Source organism: Nomascus leucogenys, chromosome 2, assembly GCF_006542625.1.
Source record: "Nomascus leucogenys isolate Asia chromosome 2, Asia_NLE_v1, whole genome shotgun sequence".
In the NCBI taxonomy this organism is placed as follows: domain Eukaryota; kingdom Metazoa; phylum Chordata; class Mammalia; order Primates; family Hylobatidae; genus Nomascus; species Nomascus leucogenys.
Genome location: NC_044382.1, coordinates 82,704,722 through 82,725,076, shown reverse-complemented (window position 1 = coordinate 82,725,076; position 20,355 = coordinate 82,704,722). Strand labels below are relative to the sequence as shown.

The following is a 20,355-nucleotide window of genomic DNA, read 5'->3' as shown; positions in this document are numbered from 1 at the left end:
GACAGACTTGGGCTTGAATCTCACTTACTGACTTTCAACTCATCACACTTTAAGTCTCTGTTTCCTCACTGTGAGATGGGGATGATGCTACTCTCCACTTCCTAGGCTTGCTGAGCAGGTTTGATAGATTTTATTGCCTGTGATGTAGTGCCCAGCCCTTCCTCAAAGCTCAATGCATTTTTTACAGTGTTGTTTTGTTGCTTCTCACTTTTGGCAGATGGTCCAAGTGGAAGACACTGCCTCAGGCATCGTGGAGATACAAGGGGCTTTCTTTAAGGAAGTGTCTCTCTTTGATTTAAGGAGGCAAGCTGGATTCAACTCTACAGTCCTGAAGGATAAGGAACTTGGAAGGAGCCAGGTATTACCACAAAGCACAGATCGATCCTGTATTTCTGACTGTCTGTCTTGTGAGAATGAATGGTCTGTTTTAAGGTTAATTTGATAAAAGAAATTTATTTCTGTGTGATTAGTATAGGAGGCAGAATAGTATAGTGTTAAGAAGTTGGACAGGCTGAGGCAGGAGGATCGCTTGACGCCAGGAGTTTGAGATCAGCCTGGGCAACATAGCAAGATCCTGTCTCTACAAAAAGTTAAAAAATTAGCCAGGCATGGTGATGCATGTCTGTGGTCCCAGCTACTCAGGAGGCTGAGGCAAGAGGATCACGTGAGCCTGGGAGTTCCACAATGCAGTGAGCTATGGTCATGCTACTGCACTCCAGTCTGGGCAACAGAGCAAGACCCTGTCTCTTAAAAAAAAAGTTAGACAAGACCTGAGCATGAATTCTGGCTCCCACTTATTTATTAGCTTTGGAGAAGTTCCTTATATGGCCTCAGTTTTCTCATGTGCAAAATGGGGATAATTTTGATAATAAAATGAGGGTCACTGATATATGCCACCTGGGCCATGTGCTGTAAATATTCGTGACTATTATGTATATTATTAAATGCTGTGAGCATTGAGGCCACTTGGGGGGATGGTGCTGTTGAAGTGGATGCTCTGCCTTAGTACCATCGTTGACTACCCTTGTATTCAGTCAGTCTTCATTACATGCACCCAGCAAACGTTTATCAAGCGCCACCCAACAATGCGCCAGGCGCTGCTCACAGTGCTGAGTGCGCAAAAGTGAATGAAACAGACACAAATCCCTGTCTGTTCCAGGGGCTCTTGCTCAGGGTCTCTCATGAGGCTGGATGATGTCCCGCTGATCTATTGCTGTGTCACAAACCACCTCTAAATTTAGTGACAGTGGCAACTGTTTTATTTTGTTTTATTTTTTGAGACAGAGTCTCTCGGTCACCCAGGCTGGAGTGCAGTGGCACAATCTTGGCTCACTGTAACCTCCTCCTCCCGAGTTCAAGCAATCCTCATGGCTCTGCCTCCTGAGTAGCTGGTATTACAGGCACACACCGTCATGCCTGGCTAATTTTTGTATTTTTTATAGAGACAGGGTTTCACCATGTTGGCCAGGCTGGTGTTGAACTCTTGACCTCAAGTGACCTGCCCGTCTTGGCCTCCCAAAGTCCTGGGATTACAGGCGTGAACCAGGGCACCTGGCCAATAGTTTTATTTTGGAAAATACATCCTTCCGCCGAAGACTTCAAGATGCTTTTGTCTCGGCCATCGAGCTGATGGGATTGCCATTTCCTGAGATGGGGAAGACCGTGGGAGGGTCCCAGAATTTGACCCTGAGCCCAGGGAAATCTCTGGGGCCACAAACAGTGTCCAGAACTTCCCTCCATCACCCACTCCTTTTGCCTGGGCTTTTGTGCTGCTTTCTGGCTGTCAGCTACCATGTCTAACACTAGCTCATAATTTATTCTGTTTGGGGAATGATGCTCAAAGTTTCAGAGTCTATAAAACAGACAAATGTAGTACTTGATTGCATCTGCAAGTTAGGGATTCTGTAAAATTATGTTCCTTAAAACAAATGACTCCCCTGTCTACTTGGCATTGTTCTAGAGTGCTCATCGGGGGGTGGTTTGAAGGGAGTGCATGCCGCTAACTGCAGGTACTTTATTACTGGTGCTTTCTAGCCCATCCAGGTCTATTCTGGGATGCCTGGTGTTCAGGACCTGGCAGGTGCACATGAGAACTTCAAGCCACAGGGAGTTCTCAACTGTCAGCAGCTTCCTAAAGCACAGGAAGTTAAACTCCACCCCTGCCACCAATGTCTTTGCCTCTCATCTGCCTCATGGGGTGTAGAGAATCACCTGGAGTGTGAGAGCGGGGCTCTGGAATTACCTTGACATTGGTTCAAATCCAGGCACTGACACTTAGCAGTGGTCTAGACCTAGGTAACTCACATAGCCTGTTAAGCCTCCATTTCCCCATCTGTAAAATGGGATTGTGGAGCACCTTCTTGATAGGGCCTCACAGTGTTGGGCACACGCTGAGTGTGCCATGAGTGCTAACGATCATTCTCTTCTCGCAGGCTCTGTTCCTGTATGAGCTTCTGTTAAAGACCACCAGAAGGCCTGAGGAGCTTTTGAGGTAGGAAAATGTAACTCGGCCTGGGTGCCGAACAGGCCTTTCAGAGCCTTCTGCCAGAGCAGCCTACTTTCCCAGGAGGGAGAGTTAGGCAGTCACGTCTATAGCTTGTATCGATCATATCTGCCTTCTCTTGCTCTTTCTTTCCTCTCCTCCTCACCTCCTTCCTCTCCTTGTTTTGTTTTTTAGTGCTGGGCAGCTGGTCAAAGGCGCGACCTGCTCACACATTGATGCCATGAGCACTGACTTCTTTCTGGCCCATTTCCAGGATTTTCAGAGCAACTTCGCCCTGCTTTCACCCTATCAGGTACCGTTAAAGCATTTTCCAGCTTCTAATTCTCTCTCCCTACCCCAGTCACTGGGCCTGGATTGGCTGTGGTGCCTAAAGATCTTCATGCCAGAATTATTCAGACGCAAGTGATGACTTAGGGCCAAAGATTGAGCCAGGTTTTTCCAGTTTCTTTTTAAACAGCTCCAAATACCCACATCTCTACAGTCAAAGTATCAACAGATTGGTTATTCCATACTCAAACTTGAGCCTTAAAATATATTCATAAGGGATAGTATTTTGTGTGTTCGTAATTATGTTCCCGTGGGATGGAAGGTACTCCTTCAGCTAATATTCCAACACTTTCCAGGAGTAGCTGTGAATGCAAACAGTACTCTGAGAACATTTTCTTTCTCACTTAAAACTTCATTTTCCAAAAGGTTATGGAGACTGTTTAACCCTTTGGGGAGACTAGAAGCAGTAACTGATTTTTTTTTTTTTTTTGAGACACGGTCTTGCCCTGTCGCCCAGTCTGGAGTACAGTGGCATGATCATGGTTCATTGCAGCCTCAACCTCCTGGGCTCAAGAGATCCTTCCATCTCAACTTCTTGAGTAGCTGGGACTAAAGGCACACACCACCATGCCTGGCTAATTTATTTATTTTTTGCAGAGATAGGGTCTTGATATATTGCCCAGGCTGGTCTCAAATTCCTGGGCTCAAGTGATCCTCCTGCCTCAGCCTCTTAAAGTGCTGGGATGGCAGGCATGAGCCACTGCACCCAGCCAGTGACTGATTTTTCACAGTGTCTAAGCTAGTAAACACAGGCCTTGTAGCATTTGAACTTTTGGTGTGAACCGTTGGCTTACAGACTCCTGTAATGGATATTAAAAAGCACCTTCTCAACTCTGGCCTTGTGTTTCAGACCAGAATGAAGAATTTCCAGAGTAAATTATCTCCCAGAAAACCAGGAAGCATAGAGTGCTTGGTGTATAATCCTTTAAGATCATTAGAGGAATATGCAAAGTTTTAATGAAGCTCTCTCATTCCCTTGCACTGTTAATTCTGTTAGTGATTCTCAAAGTTGAGCTTGCATCAGCATTGTGTGGAAGGCTGTAAAAACACAAATTGGGGGCCCCACTCCCAGAGTTTTACATATAGTAGGTAAGGGGTGAGGCCTGAGACTTTGCATTTCTAATCAGTTTGCTGGTACAAACCACTGAATTATCATAAAGACCTGCCCAGGTGGGCAAGCCAATAACTGAGCAAATGGATGGAAGCCAGACCTGCTTTGAGGAAGACCTACATGTTCGAGCAGGAAGAGTTGCCCCAACGAAGGTGCTTTCCTAGGCTTCCAGCTCTCAGAGCCTTCAGATACCAGTTAATTGGAAAATTTGCCTTTCTCATTTATGTTTTTACTAAAACACATTATTATTATTATTATTGAGACAGGACCTTGCTCTGTTGCCCAGGCTGGAATGCAGTGGTTCAATCTCGGCTCACTGTAACCTCCACCCCTGGGTTCAAGTGATTCTCCTGCCTCAGTCTCCTGAATAGCTGGGATTCTAGGTGTCCACCACCACACCTGGCTAATTTTTGTATTTTTAGTAGGGTCAGGGTTTCATCATGTTGGCCAGGCTGGTCTCGAACTCCTGACCTCCAGTGATCCACCAGCCTCAGCCTCCTAAAGTGCTGGGATTACAGGCATGAGCCACCACGCCCATCCTGAAAACACATAATTATTACACACACACACACACACACACACAAACAACCAATACGGAGAAAGTAAAATTTCCCCAAATTTTCCCCAGAGCAGTTGTTCTCAATAGAGTACTGTTTTGCCCTGTTAGGGGACTTTCGGCCATGTCTGCAAACACTTCCGGTTGTCACAACCAGAGCAGAGCTACTGGCTTCTAGTGGGTAGAGGCCAGGGGTGCAGCTCAACATCCTACAATGTGTAGGACAGCACCACTACACTGAGGTATCTGGTCCAAAATGTCAATAATACTGAGGTGAGCAACCGTGTTTCAGAGGTAACTATAAAAAACAGTTTGCTATCACTTTTGAGAGTTTTCTTTTATATATAAAATATAGGCCGGGCACAATGACTCATGCCTGTAATTCTAGTACTTTGGGAGGCTGAGGTGGGAGGTTTGTTTGAAGACAGGACTTTGAAACCAGCCTGAGAAACATATAGCAAGACTCTAACTCTACAAAAAAATACAAAAACTAGCCAAATATGGTGGCACGTGCCTGTAGTCCTAGCTACTTGGGAAACTGAGGCAGGAGGATCACTTGAACCCAGGAGTTCAAGGCGGCAGTGAGCTATGATCAAGTCACTGCATTTCAGCCTGGGTAACAGAGTGAGACTCTATCTCTAAACCAAATTTTAAAAAAGTATCTATTTACATGTAATATAAAAACCACAAGTGGGCTGGGCACAGTGGCACACACCGGTATTCTTAGCGCTTTAGGAGGCCGAGATATGTGGATCACTTGAGGTTAGGAGTTCGAAACCAGCCTGGCCAACCTAAAAAATTAAAAAAAATACAAAAAAATACTAAAAATACAAAAAAAAATTAGCTGTGCATGATGGCAGGTGCCTGTAATCCCAGCTACTCAGGAGGCTGACACAGGAGAATTGCTTGAACCTGGAAGGCGGTGGTTGCAGTGAGCTGAGATTACACCACTGTACTACAGCCTAGGTGACAGAGTGAGACTCTGTCTCTCAAAAAAAAAAAAAAAAACAAAACCACAAGTGAGCTCATACTATACATGCTGTTCTGTTTATACATATAGCTAAGATATATATATATATATAAAACTATATATATAGTTAAGCTATATATAACTATGTATAATTAAATATAACTATATATAGTTAAATATAACTGTATAACTATGTATATAGCTAAGCTATATATATAGTTTAACAGAATTGTGTGTACAATATGAGCTCATTTGTGGTTTTTATATTATATATAACTATATATATATGCACATGCATAAAATAGCACAGACATCATTTAGTGTTAATATATATATAAATCTACCTTATTAAAGTAAGTACACTATTCCATTGTGTGTATATACCATAATTTACTTAACCAATCCCCTGCTGAGGAACATTAAAATTATATCTCCCTTTCTTGCAGATATAAGCAAAATTGCAATGAGCATTCTCACACTTAAATGTCTGTGTTCATGTTTGTTATTGCCTCAATGTTCTCATCCATAAACTGGGCACAGTAGTGGTACCTACATCATAGGGTGCTCTATTGCATAAGTGAACACGTATGAAGCACTTAGAATAGTACCTGGCACACGGAAAGCACTGTGTTTGTTCTTCTTCTTACTGCATTAAATCCCCAGAACTGCTTAATCTTTCAGGTTAATTGTTTGGCGTGGAAATACTGGGAAGTTTCCAGGTTGTCTATGCCACCTTTCCTCTTGGCTGCACTCCCGTAAGTGAACATCAGCCCCCACCTTCTGGCTCAGCAGTGAGATCGGTGGGAATGACTGAAGTCAAAATGATTCTCTCCCCACTGGGTTTTCTTGAGGAACCAGAGGCAGAGTGGAACGTGCCTTAGACAGTTAAGCCCTTGAGATCCAGGATTTCAATTCTGAGTATCACACAGACATTTGAGACAGACCTTGCTTTTCTTGTTATGTAAAAACCAAGCCAAAGCAACCCAAGCCTGAATGAGTGTCAGTGAGGCAGGTCCCATCTGGCCTGGCTTTGCGGCTGTGCCAGGCTCCAGGGGAATCAGGGCTGAGGGGAGCAGTAGGCATTTCTCCTGGCATGTGTGAGCTTTCAGGCCTGCAGGGTAGCCCTGCTTTTCAAACATGATCTGGACATTGTTTCTCTCCTTCTCTCCTTCTTTATTTCCCTCTACCTTCTTTTGCTCTTATTGTCTTCATTCATTCATTCAAAAAAAAAGTTCATTGAGTACTTGCTATGTTGCTAGTTCCCAGATAGCTAAATTTTCTATCTGAAAATTTAGAAATTCCTATTAATTTATAAGACCTTATAATCTCATGGTGGGAGAGGGAATACACAAGCATGGAGCCAATTATAATATCAGGTTCATATTTGGTTGAAAGCAACAGAACTGAAACTGAAACTGGCTTATGCAATAAAAGGGAATTTTTGGTTCAGGTAACTGGAAAGTTCAGAGAGGGACTTCAGGCATGGCTGGATCTAGGGGTACAAATGATGTCATTTGTCTCTTGTCCCAGCCTTTCTCTGTTGGCTTCACTATCAGGCAAGTTCTTTCTCTGTGGGAACCCTGGCAGATCTAAGGTTAAATTTTCCCAGCTTCATATTCAGGGAAAAGAGAAAAACATTCTCTTTCCATCCTTCTCAATACATGTCTTGGGTTTGACTCTCATTGACCTTAATTGGGCGAATTTGTTTTCGTTGAACCAATCAGTGAGGTTGGGAGGATGGGTAACTTTGACTGACTTCAATCTGTATTGCACCCCTGGAGCTGGAGAGAAACCACAAGGACTTAGAGTGAGGGAGATGGTTTTCCAAGAAAAACTGGGTGCTTTCCAAGAAAGCCAGGTGCTGTTACACACCTCTGTTAGCACAGAGGTGGAAGAACATGTTTGGGGGAAGATGTTGAATCTGGTTTTTGAACAGTCAAGTGGTGGGGTTGAGTAGGCCACATGGGTTTCATGCAGCCTTTCTTAACTTTTTTATTGCCTTCCAAAGGAGAGGCAAAGGGGAGGGATAATGAGCACTGGACATAGAGAAGGGAATATCACCCATAGACTGGAGAGACAGGGGAGACCGAACTAATGCTGGATAGAGAGTTTAAGATGGACATTCCAGGCAGTGGAATGGGGATGTCCGGTTCAGCAGTGGGTGAGAAAAGCAAATCACTCTGGGAACACATGGGGGTATATCTGCAGAGTAGATAGGGGAGAGAAGGCCAGAGAGTTAAGGGACATGAGATCATGGGGGCTTTGTGAAGTGAGGTGTTTCACTCATATTCTGTGTGCAGCCATCAGAATTATATTTCAGAAAGATCATAGCCACTACCCACATACAGGATAGAATGCAGGGAGGCTGAATGGAAAGAAGGGAGACAGCTGAAGATTATTTCAGTAACCCAGATCTTGGCATGGCGCTTCTACCACTCATTCATGTCTCAGCTCAAATGGAACTGCCTTAGAAGGGGCTTGTTTGATTATCCCCATTGTCATTCTCTTTTACAGAGCCATTTTATTTTCTTCCTTACATTAATTAATTAATTAATTAATTTTTGAGACAGAGTCTCCCTCTGTCACCCAGGCTGGAGTGCAGTGGTGTAATCTTGGCTCATTGCAACCTCCGCCACCCGGGTTCAAGAGATTCTCCTACCTCAGCCTCCCCAGTAGCTGGGATTACAGGTGTGCGCCACCATGCCTGGCTAATTTTTGTATTTTTTCGTAGAGACAGGGTTTTGCCATGATGGCCAGGCTGGTCTCAAACTCCTGACCTCAGATGATCTGCTTGCCTCGGCCTCCCAGAGTGCTGGGATTACAGGCATGAGCCACCATGCCGGCCTTCTTCCTTACATTTATTAATAGCTGAAATGACTTGTTTTATTCACTGGTTTCTGTGTTTCTTCTCTCTGCTAGAATTAAGGACCACTTGTATCTTGTTCATTGTTATATTTGGTGCCTAGAACAGTGCCTGGCTTACTGTAGATGCTTTGTAGATATTTGCTGGATGAATGAAGAAATAAATAAGACAGTGGTACTGGGAATGGAGAAGTTAGAATAGATTTTTTGTTGTTGTTGTTTTGAGACAGGATCTCATTCTGTCACCCAGGTTGGAGTGCAGTGGTGCCATCTCAGCTCACTGCAACCTCTGTCTCCCAGGTTCAAGTGATTCTTCCACTTCAGCCTCTAGAGTAGTTGAAACCCCAGGTGTGCGTGCCACCATGCCCAGCTAATTTTTTGTATTTTTGGTAGAGATGGGATTTCCCCATGTTGCTCAGGCTGGTCTCAAACTCCTGATCTCAGGTGACCCACCTTAGCCTCCCAAAGTGCTGGGATTACAGGTGTGAGCCACCACACCTGGCCAGAAGTAAGAACAGATTGGGATAATACTAAGGAGATAGCAATGACAGGCTTGGGATAAAGAAAAAAAAGAGTGTGGGATAGCACAGAAGTGGACGAACATGTTTGGGGGAAGATGTTGTATCTGGTTTTGGAACAGTCGAGTGGTAGGGTTGAGTAGGCTGGATGGGTTTCATGCAGCCTTTCTCAACTTTTATTATTGCCTTCCAAAGGAGAAAATTTTAATTTCTCCTGAATGAAAGAAATTATACACTGAGGAAAAATATTTTGAGTAGGAATGAGCTTCAGTGGGTCACAGATCATTGTCGTAACAGTCTTTTCTATCCCCCATCCAAACCAGTTTCTCCTTCTTGAGGGTGACTTTGACCCTGTTGAGAGTACATTGTCAAGAGCTGAAGGATCAGGAGCTGAAGGCAGAGTTCTGGACTGGAGATGACAAGAATTTCTCCTTCCACTCTTTTTCTTATCTTTCTCACTTTCTAGTTATTCTCTCTCCTTTTTGTCTCTTTTTTCATCTACTTTTTCCTTTCTTTTTCATCTCCCCTCAACCAGTCCACCAATCAACATGTTTATTTATGGAGAACCCATTCTCTGATCAATGCTCTGGGGCATAGAAGAGGAGCATGATGGGAAGTTTGTTCCCACCCACAGAAGAGGGTCATGATGGGAAGTTTGTTCCCACCCATAGAAGAGCATGATGGGAAGTTTGTTGCCCATCATAGAAGAGGAGCATGATGGGAAGTTAATAGAAGGAGCATGATGGGTGGGAAGCTTGCTACCTGCTGCAGGGAGCCAAAGCATCACTGGGGAGAATAAACATTTAAAGAACGTCTTTGGGATGAGCTCTTGGGCATATGGACCCTGATTTTAGGGGCCAACAGGAGCAGCCACGTGTTCCTCCTCTTGTTCTCCCCATCTCTCTCCAGGGCCCGCTACCTGGCTTCTGTCCCAGCCTCCCAGTGTGTGCCCTTTCTGATCAGCCTGGGGAAGAGCTGGTTGGACTCCTTGGTTTTAGATTCCCACAAAAAGACTTCAGTCCTCAGGAAAGTGCAGCAGTGCCTGGTAAGAAAACTCTCCCCGGGTGTCCCCTCCCTCTGGGTATCTGTGGCCATCTTGGGGAGCCCTGTGAGGGATCTGGCTGTGATCTTGAGCCTGCTCTGATGGCCAGAAGTCTGACTGGTGGGTCTTGAAGCTTACTCTAAAGCTGCTGGTTGGAACAATCTTTTCCACTGGTTCTGGAGACTTCTGCCCCAGGGCCCAAAGGAGGGGAGGCTACTCTGGAGGAATGGAAAGAGCACAGTACCCAGAGACTGGGTGCCAGTGATTGGTTATGTGGCTTTGGGTGAATCACCTTTCCTCCCTGAGCCTCAGTCTTCTCATCTGTAAGGTGGGGGTAGTAGCACATCTCCCATAGACTATTTTTTTTTTTTTTTGGGACAGAGTCTCACTCTGTCACCCAGGCTGGAGTGCAGTAGTGCGATCTCAGCTCACTGCAACCTCTGCCTCCCAGGTTCAAGTGATTCTCCTTCCTCAGCCTCCCAAGTAGGTGGGACTACAGGTGCGTACCACTACACCCGGCTATTTTTTGTATTTTTAGTAGAGACAGGGTTTCACCATGTTGGCCAGGATGGTCTCAAACTCCTGACATCAGGTGATCCATCCACCTTGGCCTCCCAAAGTGTTGGGATTACAGACATGAGCCATGATACCCAGCCTCCTCATAGATTATTGAGAGCATGACATGGGCAATGTATTATTTAATGTAAAGGCTCAAAGGCTAGACTGTCTGGGTGTGAATCCTAGCCTTGTCACTAGCTGGCAGTTTCTTTTTCTTTAAAAAATGGATAATAGTAGTACTTACTTCTTACAGTTACTTTGAAGATGACTAGATTGAGACCCATAGATAATGAAGACAGTGCCCGCACATAGGAAACACACAATAAATGTCAACTATTTTTGTCATTTTGCGAAAGTGCAAAAGAGCTTTGAAGGCTTTCTAGTGGCATACAAACTTTGAAGTGCTGTTTTCATTGTTGTGGTGCTAATAGTATAAGGGTGGTTGAACTCTGGAATATTCTCAGAGCAACAACAGTGACAGTAGCGCTCAATTACTGAGTGCTCCTGGTGTGCCAAGCCAGGGTTTTCCAGATTTCTGAGGCCTGCATCCCTGGGGAAGATCAGGTCCTGTTCCATCTCTAGGAATCCATGGCAGGGTAGGCAATTCAGATCCTGGAATCTTTAAGAAGTTTGGGATTGGAACTTTTTTTTTTTTTGAGACAGAGTTTTCCTCTGTCACCCAGGCTGGAGTGCAATGGCATGATCATCTAGGCTCACTGCAACCTCCGCCTCCCAGATTCAAGCGATTCTTGTGCCTCAGCCTCCTGAGTAGCTGGGACTACAGGCATGCACCATGATGCCTGGCTAATTTTTGTATTTTTAGTATAGATGGGGTTTCACCATGTTGGCCAGGCTGATTTTGAACTCCTGGCCTCAAATGATCTGCCTGCCAGAGTGCTGGGATTATAGGCGTGAGCCACAGTGCCCACCCCACAGGATGTGTTTCTACTGGCTCATGATCTTATGCTCTGCTGGAATTGCCCATTGGCTCCACTTTTGGGTTCAGGACAACTCCATTGCTGATGAGTACACTGTGGACATCATGGGGAACCTGCTGTGTCACTTGCCGGCAGCCATCATCGACAGGGGGATCTCCCCCAGGGCCTGGGTGACTGCTCTACACGGCCTCAGAGACTGCCCAGACCTCAACCCCAAGCAAAAGGCTGCAGTGAGGCTCAAGCTCCTGGGACAGTACGGGTGAGGAGCAGCCGGGCTTGGCTTTTGGGGGTGTGGTATGCTCTGTGGAGGGACACTCAACTTTGGCTCTCCTGCTCTGCAAACAGAGTCTCTGGTTTAGGATGAGATAAAATTCTTATGCTTATTTTGGAAATGTGACCTTTCTTCTTTTGGCTTCAGATTTCTTTCTTTCTTTCTTTCTTTCTTTCTTTCTTTCTTTCTTTCTTTTTTTTTTGAGACAGAGTCTCGCTCTGTGGCCAGGCTGGAGTGCAGTGGCGTGACCTCGGCTCACTGCAACCTCTGACTCCCTGGTTCAAGTGATTCTCCTGCCTCAGCCTCCTGAATAGCTGGGATTACAGGCATGTGCCACCACACCCAGCTAATTTTTGTATTTTTAGTAGAGACGGGGTTTCACCATGTTGGCCAGGATGGTCTTGTCTCCTGACCTCATGATACACCCGCCTCGGCCTCCCAAAGTGCTGGGATGACAGGCATGAGCCACTGCGCTTGGCCTTGGCTTCAGATTTGCTGTAAAGTGGAATCAATAGTAGCTGCCCTACAAATCTCAAAGAGTTGTTACTTACACAGCTCGGCATATGAAGGGGAAATTTGGAAAAGGTGGCCTTTTACAGATGCAAGGTAGTGGTATTATTATTAGTTTAAAGACTATTTTTTTTTGAAATGGGGTCTTGCTCTGTCACCCAGGCTGGAGTGCTGTGGCACAGTAATGGCTCACTGCAGCCTCAACCTCCCTGGGCTCAGGTGATCCTCCCACCCAAGCCTCCCAAGTAGCTGGGACCACAGGTACACATCACTGTACCCAGCTAATTTTTGTATTTTTTTTAAAGGATGGAATTTCACCATGTTGCCTAGGTGGGTCTCGAACTCCTGGGCTCAAGGGATTCACCCACCTAAGCCTCCCACAGTGTTGGGATTATAGGTATGGGCCACCATGCCTGACCCTAGAGATTATTTTTAAGACTAGTTTTAGGTTCTCAGAAAAATGGACAGGATAGAGATTTCCCATATCCCTCTGACCCCATATATGCATAAGCTCCCCATGATCAATATTCCCCACCAAAGTTGTGCATTTATTAGAACTGATGAACCTATGTTGACATTATTGTCACTGGATTCTCATTATCATCCAAAGTCCATATTTTATATTAGGATTCACTCTTGGTGCTTTACATTCTGTGGGTTCAGCCAAGTATATAATAACATGTATTCACCATTGTAGTATCATATGGAGTATTTTCACTGCCCTAAAAATCCTTCCGGGCTTTGCCTGTTCATTCCTCCCTCACTCCTAATTCCTGGCAACCACTGATACTTTTGCCTTTTCTAGAATATCATATATTTGGAATCATACAGTAGATAGCCTTTTCAGATAGACTTCTTTCACTCAGTAATATGCACTTAAGTTTTCTCCAGGTCTTTTTTTTGGCTTGATAGCTCATTTCTTTCTAGTGCTGAATAATATTTCATTGTCTTAATGAACCACAGTTTATTTAGCCATTCACCTACAGAAGGACATTTGGTTGCTTCCAAGTTTTGGCAATTATGGATAAAGCTGCTATAAATATCCATATACAGGTTTTCACGTAGACATAAGTTTTTAACTCCTTTGCATAAATACCAAAGAGTGTGTTTGCTGGGTTATATGGCAAAAACATGTTTGCTTTTGTAAGAAACCACCAAAAGGTCTTCCAAAGTGGCCGTATGATTTTGCATTCCCACCAGCTGTCACTGCTAATTGGGCAGACCTCCTTTAGAGATGTCACCAAAGATAGTGTAATGCTCTTGACTGTAGGCATTTATGATCTATATAAGAATAACAGTGGATTCTGGGTCAGTGCTTTTATTTTATCCTGCCAAGTTCAAGGGAAAGTTTCTTTCTTATTCTAAGAGAAGACTGTTATGGTAAATTAAAAGGAAGAAATATATAATTACTCTTCTGTTGAGGAGGGGGAAGAAGGAAACACTGTGATGTAAATGGCAGAAGTTCAATAATGTAATTCAAACTAAAGAGAATGGGAATGTATTGCATTCAGGAATGGAATGTAATGGGAAACTCCACTGGTGGTCTTCAGGTGTGGCTGAACCAGTGTCTCAAATGATATCATCAGGAATACATTCCTCCCATCCCTCAGCTCTGTGTTCCTTGGTGTGGTCTTTACTTTTTCCACTTGGTAATATGAATGTCCTCCAATATCCTCCCCTACTGCCAGAGATACCAGAGAAAGGAGAGCTTCTCTGATAGTTCCATCAAAATTCCCAGGGATGACTCTGATTGGTCAGCCTGCATCACATGCCAATTTTCTTGGTCAAGGAAGTGGGACCATGTGATTGACAGTTTCTCTGAGTATAAGACAATCTGTTCCTGAAAGAAAAGGGTGCTGGGGGAAAAGGCAACAGATGTCCACCACAGCATGTTTTTTCACTTTACTGGTTATTATCTCTTTTTAGACTCCCTCAGCACTGGACAGCCGAGACCACAAAGGACTTGGGACCCTTTCTAGTACTTTTCTCAGGAGATGAATTAAGCTCTATAGCCACAAAGGTAATGTTGTGCTCCATCTTAAGAAGGCTGAAGGAGTTTGAAGGGGAGAGAAAGTGTGGTCAATTATACAGCATTGGGTTTACTGCTGTCTATGGTTCTGGAAGCTTCCTCCCTGCCTCAAAGGGCTAAGATGTTTCCAGCTCCATTCCAGGATGTGCAAGGTTCTGGAAAAGGGAGTGAGGCCACAGCTAAATGAACTCAGGCCCTTTTGTGTGGCCCTCCAGGCAGATGTAGTGTATGCAATCACATGTGCAAACACATTTAATCCAATAACAAGTCTTTATTGATCATTACATTTGGGCATGACACTTTTCTTGGAGTAAGGCTCCAGAAGTTAGACAGTCTAGGCCAAGGGACATGCAAAATAGGCATGAATTAGTCATTTTTGCTGCATAACAAAGCCACACAATCTCAAGGGCATAGAACAATTCGCATATGTTTCTTGCTGCCTGATTTGTGGGTCACTGGGGCAGCCCTGCTCTAGAACTTGTTCTTCTCACCATGAAGGTGTGAAACTACCAAAAAGGGAAGGGATAAGTACAATTCTCCTTAAGTCCTAGGCTGGAAATTGGCACGCTATCACTTCTGCCACACTCCAGTGGCCAAAGTAAGTTACATGACCAAAACCAACTTAAATGGGGCAGGAAGGAGTCTCCTTCCATGGAGGTGGAGGATAGGAAAGGAGTGAATGTTTGGTGAACGACAATCAGATCCCCCACAAAGCACATCCACACACTCTCATACCTGCACTTGCAGGCACAAGGTGCACATGGTCACACATGCTCAGCAGGGCCTGAGCACACAGAACATTACCTAGGATCACACGCAGCACACATTCTGAAGTCCAGTCACAGTAAAATCATATTCTGGATGTCTGAATATATAGTTATAAGCAGTTGATGCACAAATGTTTATTTTTATTTTATTATTTTATTTTATTTTGAGATGGAGTCTCCCTCTGTTGCCCAGGCTGGAGTGTAGTGATGCAATCTCGGCTCACTGCAACCTCCGCCTCCTGGGTTCAAGTGATTCTCCTGCCTCAGCTTCCTGAGTAGCTGGGATTACAGGCAACTGCCACTATGCCCGGCTAATTTTTATATTTTTAGTAGATACCAGGTTTCACCGTGTTGGCCAGCCTGGTCTTGAACTCCTGACCTCAAGTGATTCGCCCGCCTCGGCCTCCCGAGTGCTGGGATTACAGGTGTGAGCCACCATGCCCGGCCCTGATGCACAAATGTTATATATCCATCTATGTTTTTTCCTTCCTTGTTTTTCTTATGTTTAGATGTTTATTATTATTGTTTTTATTTTTCCATAAGTTATTGAGGTACAGGTGGTATTTGGTTACATGAGTGAGTTCTTTAGTGGTGATTTGTGAGATTTTGGTGCACCCATCACCTGAGCAGTATACACTGCACCATATTTGTAGTCTTTTATCCCTTGCTCCCCTCCCACTCTTCCATCCAAGTCCCCAAAGTCCATTGTATCATTCTTATGCCTTTGGGTCCTCATAGTTTAGCTCCCACATATCAGTGAGGACATCCGTATATCTATCTAAGCTTAAAAAAATCAACTTCTGAAATTGAAAAAGTCTTGTATCAACACTGTGAAATCTCAAAAACACAGTGTAGAGTTAAAAAAAAAAAACCCAGGTTGCAAAAGAATATCTATGGTAGGATATGAAGTAAATAAATAAATACTAGCTGAATTAATTTAAAGCAAATGTAAACCAAGTTTATATGTAAGAGAAGTGTAAAAGTGAATGCCAAATTCAGAGTGACAGTTACTTCTGGGGAAGGAGGAATGCAAAGAGTGAAGGAGGGACTTATTATTTATATTGTGATGTTTTATTTCTTAAGCTGGGTTGTGAGGACATGGGTGTTTTGTTGTATTATGCTGTATACTCTTTTTTTAAATACTGGAAATGTTTAATAAAACAAGTAATACATGCTCCTGGTTAACAAATCCCAATCGCACCAAAGGTGATAGGATGAGAGGCAAGTCTCCTTCCCGCCCCAGACTTCTAGTGCCCTAGCCTCCCTCTTCAGAGGCAATTGCTGTCCCCAATCTCTTCTGCATCCTTTCAGAAAAATCCCGACTACCTATACAACAAATTTTACATAGGTGTAAAAATATCTATATAAAAAGCCTCGCCAACATGGTGAAACCCTGTCTCTACTAAAAACACAAGAGCATATACACACTCTTCTTTAAAAAATACAAAATGAAAAATACCATTCACTCCACTATGCACATTGCTTTCTAAAAGTTAACTGTCTTAGAGCAGTTGCTTTCAGCCTTAGCTGCACATTAGAATCACCTGGGGAGATTCCAAGATGGACCAATCCATGGTATCCAGCCCAGACCAACTGAGTCAGAATCTTTAGGGGCTGGCTCTGGGTGTCCCAGGTGACTCTTACGTACAGCCAGGGTTGAGAACTGCTGGCCTAGACTGTGACTCTAATTCTGAAGATGAGACTGGAAAGGGGAGCTACATAGGCTGAGAGGCTTTCTCTCTGGGTGAGCTGGGACCCAGTGAGGCATAGCTGTTTGTAGAGCTTGATGAATTCTCTGGGCCCACGGACAGGCCTCCTAATAATATCCCAAGTTGGCGGACGCAGTGGCTCACGCCTGTAATCCCAGCACTTTGGGAGGACAAGACGGGCAGATCATGAGGTCAGAAGATCGAGACCATCCTGGCTAACATGGTGAAACCCTGTCTCTACTAAAAATACAAAAAATTAGCCGGGCGTGTTGGCAGGTGCCTGTAGTCCCAGCTACTCAGGAGGCTGAGGCAGGAGAATGGCGTGAACCCAGGAGGCAGAGCTTGCAGTGAGCCGAGATTGCGCCACTGTACTCCAGCCTGGGCGACAGAACGAGACTCCGTCAAAAAAAAGAAAAAAAAAAAAACCCAAGTCTTGACAAAGTGCATTCATTCTAGATGAGAAATGGCACTTTCTCCAAGGCAACCCAAAGTCCCCTAAGTCCTCTTATTGCTAGTCTCCACCTAGAATGTTGAGACAACCCTTCTTCACCTCCTTTTCATAATAAATGTTGTGTTAGGCAATTCTTTCTTTCTTTTTTCTTTTCTTTCTTTCTTTTTTTTTTTTTTTAGATGGAGTCTCACTCTGTTGCCCAGGCTGGAGTGCAGTGGCATGATCTCAGCTCACTGCAACCTCCGCCTCCTGGGTTCAAGTGATTCTCCTGCCTCAGCCTTCTGAGTAGCTGGGATTACAGGCATACACCACCAAGCCCAGCTAATTTTTGTACTTTTTGTAGAGACAGGGTTTTACCATGTTGGCCAGGCTGGTCTCGAACCCCTGACATCAGGTGATCTGCCCACTTGGGCCTCCCAAAGTGCTAGGATTACAGGTGTGAGCCACCACACCTGATCTGTGTTAGGCAATTCTTGCATTGCTTTAAAGAAATACCTGAGACTGGGTAATTTATAAAGAAAGGAGGTTTACATGGAATACTATGTGGCCATAAAAAAGAATGAGATCATGTTCTTTGCAGGGACATGGATGGAGCTGGAGGCCATCATCCTTAGCAAACTAATGCAGGAACAGAAAACCAAATACCGCATGTCCTCACTTATAAGTGGGAGCTAAATGATGAGAACACATTGTCACATAGAATGGAAGAGCAGATACTGGGGCCTATTGGAGAGTGAAGGGTGGGAGGAGGCAGAAGATCAGGAAAAATAACTGATGGGTATTAGGCTTAATACCTGGGTGATTAAATAATTTGTACAACAAACCTCCATGACACAAGCTTACCTATATAACAAACCTGCCATGTACCCCTGAACTTAAAATAAAAGTTAAATTAAAAAAAAAGGGCTGGGTGTGGTGGCTCATGCCTGTAATCCCAGCACTTTGGGAGGCCAAGGCAGGTGGATCATGAGGTCAGGAGATCCAGACCATCCTGGCTAACATGGTGAAACCCCGTCTCTACTAAAAAATACAAAAAATTAGCCAGGCGTGGTGGCGGGTACCTGTAGTCCCAGCTACTTGGGAGGCTGAGGCAGGAGAATGGCATGAACCCAGGAGGTGGAGCTTGCATTGAGCCGAGATCGAGCCACTGTGCTCCAGCCTGGGTGACACAGCAAGACTCTGTCTCAAAAAAAGAAAAAAAAAAAAAGGCTAGGCACAGTGGCTCACACCTATAATCCCAGCACTTTGGGAGGCCGAGGTGGGTGAATCACTTGAGGCCAGGAGTTTGAGACCAGCCAGGCCAAGATAGTGAAACTCTGTCTACACTAAAAATAATAAAAAAAATTAGCCTGGCTTGGTGTTGCATGCCTGTAATCCCAGCTACTCAGGAGGCTCAGGCACGAGAATTACTTGAGCCTGGGAGGTGGAGGTTGCAGTGAGTGGAGATCACACCACTGTACTCCAGCTTGAGCGACAGAGTGAGACTCTGTTTGAAAAAAAAAAAAAGACAAGAAAAGAGGATCGATTGGCTCATGGCTCTGCAGACTGTACAGGAAGCATGATGCTGGCATCTGCCCAGCTTCTGGGAAGGCCTCAGGAAACTTACAATCATGGTGGAAAGTGAAGGGGTAGCAGGCACGTCTTACTTGGCTGATGCAGGAGCAAGAGAGTGATGGGGGAAGTGCTACATGCATTTAAACAACAAGATCTCGAGAGAACGCACTCACTATTGTGAGGACAGTACCCAGGGGATTGTATTTAACTATTCATGAGAAGTCTGCCCCCATGATCCAATCACCTCTCACTGGGCCCCACCTCCAACACTGGGGATTACATTTCAATATGAGATTTGGTGGGGTACACATCCACACTATATCAAATATAAAATTTAGTAAAAACTTTGAAATAGCACCAAACCAAAAAAGGGGTAGGCACACACACTTTTTTTTTTTGTTTTTTTTCTGAGACACGGTTTTACTCCCATTGCCCAGGCTGGAGTGCAGTGGCATGCTCTCGACTCACTACAACCTCCGCCTCTGGGGCTCAAGTGGTCCTTCTGCCTCAGCCTCCTAAGTAGCTGGGATGACAGGCTCATGCCACCATGCCTGGCTAATTTTTGTATTTTTAGTAGAGATGGGGTTTCACCATGTTGGCCTGGCCAGTCTTGAGCTCCTGACCTCAAGTGATTTGCCCGCCTCGACCTCCCAAAATGCTGGTACAGGTATGAGCCACCACACCTGGCCTAACCGACATTTTTTGTTGATATTACCAGATTGCTCTGTTAATAGTGCACAATTTGACAGCCCCACAGGAAAATGAATGTGCCCAGCATTAAGTATTAGCACTTTATTTTATTTTTGACAATCTGACTGGGGAAAAGTGATGTACTTATGTTTTTTAGACTTCATTGGATTTTTATTGAAGTTGAGTATCATTTTATAGGATTCTTTATAGAGACCACATTAGTGGGACTAGAGATTAGATTTATATGAGAAGTTGCTATAACAAAGAATGAAGGCAGTAAATAGTGTGACAGTTTCAACTCTGATTTCAATCTGTATTTAAGGGGTTTTAATTATTATTCCTCTTCTTTCATCTTCTGTCACACAGTTTCCTGAGATCCTTCTACAAGCAGCTTCCAAGATGGCCAGGACCCTGCCCCCTAAAGAATTCCTCTGGGCTGTTTTTCAATCTGTTTGGAACAGCAGTGATAAGATCCCCAGCTCTGACCCTATGCCTGGTGAGTGTTTCCGGGGTATCTGAGCCAGTGCTGGTGTAGTAATGTTTTGGGCAGGGTCCCTGACATCAAGAGGCCTCCTTATGTAGGGAACTGGATGAAATGTCTGCAAAGCAATAGAATGACAAAATCTATAGGCAAAAGAATTACACTTTTGGGTAAGGTGTGATGGCTGAAGCCTGTAATCCTAGCACTTTGTGAGGTTGACGCAGGCAGATCACTTGAGGTCAGGAGTTTGAGACCAGCCTGGCCAACGTGGCGAAACCCTGTCTCTACTAAAAACACAAAAATTAGCTGGGCATGGTGGTGTGTACCTGTAGTCCCAGCTACTCAGGAGGCTGAGGCACGAGGATTGCTTGAACCCAGGAGGCGAAGATTGCAGTGAGCTGAGATGGCACCACTGCACTCCAGCCTGGGTGACAGCGAGACTCTGTCTCACAAAAAAAAAAAAAAAAAAAAGAGTTACACTTTTATAAAGTGACCTGGAATCATGTCC

General features: G+C 44.5%; 1 protein-coding gene across 4 annotated transcripts in view; it reads left to right on the top strand.

Annotated features, from left to right (window-relative positions):
* OTOA (otoancorin) overlaps positions 1-20,355 on the top strand; it is a 102,737-nt gene that overhangs the window by 58,143 nt on the left and 24,239 nt on the right. For all 4 annotated transcript variants that reach the window (XM_030823134.1, XM_030823135.1, XM_030823137.1 and 1 more), the window contains 8 exons: positions 218-358; positions 2,433-2,491; positions 2,678-2,795; positions 6,149-6,222; positions 9,757-9,892; positions 11,454-11,644; positions 14,093-14,186; positions 19,733-19,862. In XM_030823134.1, the coding sequence (XP_030678994.1) occupies positions 218-358; positions 2,433-2,491; positions 2,678-2,795; positions 6,149-6,222; positions 9,757-9,892; positions 11,454-11,644; positions 14,093-14,186; positions 19,733-19,862 (943 nt within the window). The remainder of the gene's footprint in view (positions 1-217; positions 359-2,432; positions 2,492-2,677; positions 2,796-6,148; positions 6,223-9,756; positions 9,893-11,453; positions 11,645-14,092; positions 14,187-19,732; positions 19,863-20,355) is intronic.